This window comes from Chiloscyllium plagiosum, chromosome 29, assembly GCF_004010195.1.
Source record: "Chiloscyllium plagiosum isolate BGI_BamShark_2017 chromosome 29, ASM401019v2, whole genome shotgun sequence".
NCBI lineage: Eukaryota > Metazoa > Chordata > Chondrichthyes > Orectolobiformes > Hemiscylliidae > Chiloscyllium > Chiloscyllium plagiosum.
In genome coordinates this window covers 2,533,682-2,537,606 of record NC_057738.1, presented here as the reverse complement: position 1 = coordinate 2,537,606, position 3,925 = coordinate 2,533,682, and the positions used below count along the sequence as shown (strand labels likewise).

The window sequence follows — 3,925 nt, the reverse complement described above, 5'->3', positions numbered from 1 at the left end:
TGCTTTTCCACCCCCACGCTCCTCTCATTTATCTCTCCACCCTTCAGGCACTCTGCCTGTATTCCTGATGAAGGGCTTTTGCCTGAAAAGTCGGATTTTCCTGCTCCTCGGATGCTGCCTGAACTGCTGTGCTTTTCCAGCACCACTCTACTCCAGAGGCAGCATAACTATCTTAGATTACTTACAGTGTGGAAACAGGTTCTTCGGCCCAACAAGTCCACACTGACCCTCCGAAGCGCAACCCACCCAGACACATTCCCCTACATTTACCCTGCCCCTAACACTATGGGCAATTTAACATGGCCAATTCACCTAACCTGCACCTTTTTGGACTGTGGGAGGAAACCGGAGCACCTGGAGGAAACCCACGCAGACACAGGGAGAATGTGAAAACTCCACACAGATAGTTGCTTGAGGCAGGAATTGAACCCCGGTCCCTGGCGCTGTGAGGCAGCAGTGCTAACCACTGTGCCACCGTGCCACCCATCTGGACTGTAAAGTTTTTTTTATATGTTAGCATTCACTCAGTCTCATTCGTTAACTGAAAATTCTTGCTCTGCTGAGGCAATGAATCTTGAACTACCAACTTCAACAAAAGCTAAAGTTCTACACCCCTGTAACTTGTAATCATGTGAGTGCTATAGAGGAGTATTTACTTACCCCAGATTAACGAAGTGAGCTTCTCCCCCAGAAGATATAAGAGCATCACCAACAGAAGACTCACTGAGAAAAACAACACCAGGCCTAGTCGATTAAATTGACCCAATAGTGGGTAGACCCATGCGCCAGCTGCATAGTAAATCCACAGAACCCTATGTCAAACAGAATACATTCCATTTTACTGAAGTAAATTATCGGAATGTTGTAACTGATTGTAATTTCTGTACCATTGAGAGGCATTGAAAAATCAATCATTGTGGTTAGATTAGAAATTTATGTTATATCAATTCTGACAATTGTGCTCTCATTAAAATAAAGACTGCTATATTCCATCAGTAAAGTTACAGATTAAAAACCATTGTTTGAATTGGGAAGAATGATTTTTAAATTTTGTTAAAGCTACAGATACTAGTTATATTAGATCTGAATATGGTTTCAAACTGAACTGTAGTTTAGTAGGACAAGGTCAACATAGCTACAAGCTGATCAAGCTACTTACTTTATTTATTTCAGGATCAAGAATTCATCGTATTTGAAATAATCTCCTGATTACATAAGTGGAGGCAAAAACATTGTCTAATCATTTAAGAGGGAGTTTGATAACACAATGGGATAGGGTACCTATGAGCTCAATTAAAAGATTAATTAGTTCTTTCCCTCATCAGGCTAGGAAAGACCAATCAGCCCAACATTCATGATTGGCAGGAGGATCATGACTTGACACCTCCTCCCAGTTTGAAAATTGAGCAAAGCTTTCCTTTCACATTATTTTCACATCAATTCACTGCATTTGTGCTCCCAATGCAGTGCCCAGTCATCAGCAGCTTTACTCTGTAAGTTATATGCATGACATGCATGATATGCACCAAAAATATAAGACTTTCCAAGCATTCCTTCCTGATAGACATTCCCACAGGCAAAAGTTCAAAACAGAAAATGTATCATAATAACTAATCTTATTGAACCTAACTGAAAAGAAACAAATGCCTTCAGCCAACATAACAAAGGCCTCGAAACAGACTGAAGTTGTTGCTGATGTTAGTTGAAAAGTTAAAAATGCATTAAGGCTTTAATGATGGAACTTTTAGAGAAAAATTTTCGAAATGTAATGGATGTTTCTTCTTTTGTTCATGTTCGCACATTGGTATATAGTTCTTACCAAAGCAGGTAGGAAATGGAAACAAGTCCCAGGATGAGAAGGCCTGTTCTTCGTTTTGGATATTGGTGTGGTGTGTTGAACAATTCCAGCAAGATCAGTGGCAATACTACAGTATGCTGCGATGGGAAAGAAAACAGTGTATTATTACATTGCATTTCATGACATCATGATGTTTCAAAAGATTTTACAGCCAATGAAGTGTGTTTGAAAGGAAGTCACTGTTATAATGTAGGATCCATGACTACTAGAAATATACAAAATAGGAGCAGGAGTAGGACATTTAACCCTTTGGTCTATCATTTATTATGATTATGGCTGATCATCCAATTCTATACCAGCTCCCACTTTTCCCCTATATACATAGGTCCCTTTAGTTGAAAATGTTATACTTAGCAACCTTTTGAGCTTATACAATATTTTAGTCTTGACCGATTTCTATGGTAGCAAATTCCACAGGCTCACCACTCTCTAGATTTCACCTCATCCCAGTCCTGGTTACAGGTGTTTCAGTAAGATTAGGGAGGGTGGGAAAAAAGGAGGGGGGGTGGCATTGCTAATTAGAAATCGTATAACGGCTGCAGAAAGGAAGTTTGAGGGGGATCTGCCTCTGGAGGTAGTATGGGCTGAAGTCAGAAATAGGAAAGGTGCAGTCACCTTGTTAGGTGTTTACTATAGGCCCCACAATAGCAGCAGAGATGTGGAGAAACAGATTGGGAAACAGATTTTGGAAAGGTGCAGAAGCCACAGGGTCGTAGTCATGGGCGACTTCAACTTCCCAAATATTGATTGGAAGCTCTTTAGATCAAGTAGATTGGATGGGGCGGTGTTTGTGCAGTGTGTCCAGGAAGCTTTTCTAACGCAGTATGTAGATTGTCCAACCAGAGGGGAGGCCATATTGGATTTGGTACTCGGTAATGAACCGGGACAAGTGATGGGCTTGTTAGTGGGTGAACAATTTGGTGATGGTGACCACAATTCTGTGACTTTCACCTTGGTTATGGAGAGAGATAGGTGCGCACAACAAGGTAGATTTTATAATTGGGGGAAGGGAAATTACGATGCTGTAAGGCAGGATTTGAGGAGCATACGTTGGGAGCATACGCTGTCAGGGAAGGATGTGGTGGAAATGTGGAACTTCTTCAAAGAGCAGATACGACGTGTCCATGATATGTATGTACCTATCAGGCAGGAAAGAAATGGTCATGTGAGGGAGCCTTGGTTGACGAGAGAGGTTGAATGTCTGGTAAAGAGGAAGAAGGAGGCATACATAAGGTTGAGGAAACAGGATTCAGACAGAGCAGTGGAGGGATACAGGATAGCCAGAAGGGACCTGAAGAAAGGGATTAGGAGAGCTAAGAGAGGGCATGAAAAATCGTTGGCGGATAGGATCAAGGATAACCCCAAGGCATTTTATGCGTATGCGAGAAACCTGAGAATGACGAGAACGAGGGCAGGTCCGATCAAGGACAGTAGTGGGAGACTGTGTATTGAGTCGGAAGAGATAGGAGAGGTCTTGAACAAGTACTTCTCTTCAGTATTTACGAACGAGAGGGACCGTATTGTAGAAGAGGAGAGTGTGAAATGGACTGGTAAGCTAGAAGAGATACCTGTTAGGAAGGAAGATGTGTTGGACATTTTGAACAACTTGAGGAGAGACAAGTCCCCCGGGCCTGACGGGATATATCCTAGGATTATGTGGGAAGCAAGAGAGGAAAGTGCAGTACCGTTGGCAATGATCTTCTCGTCTTCACTGGCAACGGGAGTGGTACCAGGGGACTGGAGAGTAGCGAATGTTGTGCCCCTGTTCAAAAAAGGGAATAGGGATAACCCCGGGAATTACAGGCCTGTTAGTCTTACTTCTGTGGTAGGCAAAGTAATGGAAAGGGTACTGAGGGATAGGATCTATGAGTATCTGGAAAGACACTGCTTGATTAGCCAGCACGGATTTGTGAAGGGTAAGTCTTGCCTTACAAGTCTTATTGAATTCTTCGAGGAGGTGACCAAGCATGTAGATGAGGGTAGAGCAGTGGATGTAGTATACATGGATTTTAGTAAGGCATTTGATAAGGTTCCCCATGGTAGGCTTATGCGGAAAGTCAGGAGCCA

General features: G+C 42.5%; 1 protein-coding gene across 3 annotated transcripts in view; it reads right to left on the bottom strand.

Moving 5' to 3' along the window:
- Window positions 1-3,925, bottom strand: part of LOC122564320 (androgen-dependent TFPI-regulating protein-like) — a 133,851-nt gene that overhangs the window by 11,751 nt on the left and 118,175 nt on the right. For all 3 annotated transcript variants that reach the window (XM_043719030.1, XM_043719029.1, XM_043719031.1), the window contains 2 exons: window positions 1,820-1,935; window positions 661-812 (listed from right to left, as the gene is read on the bottom strand). In XM_043719030.1, coding sequence (XP_043574965.1) covers window positions 661-812; window positions 1,820-1,935 — 268 coding nt within the window. The remainder of the gene's footprint in view (window positions 1-660; window positions 813-1,819; window positions 1,936-3,925) is intronic.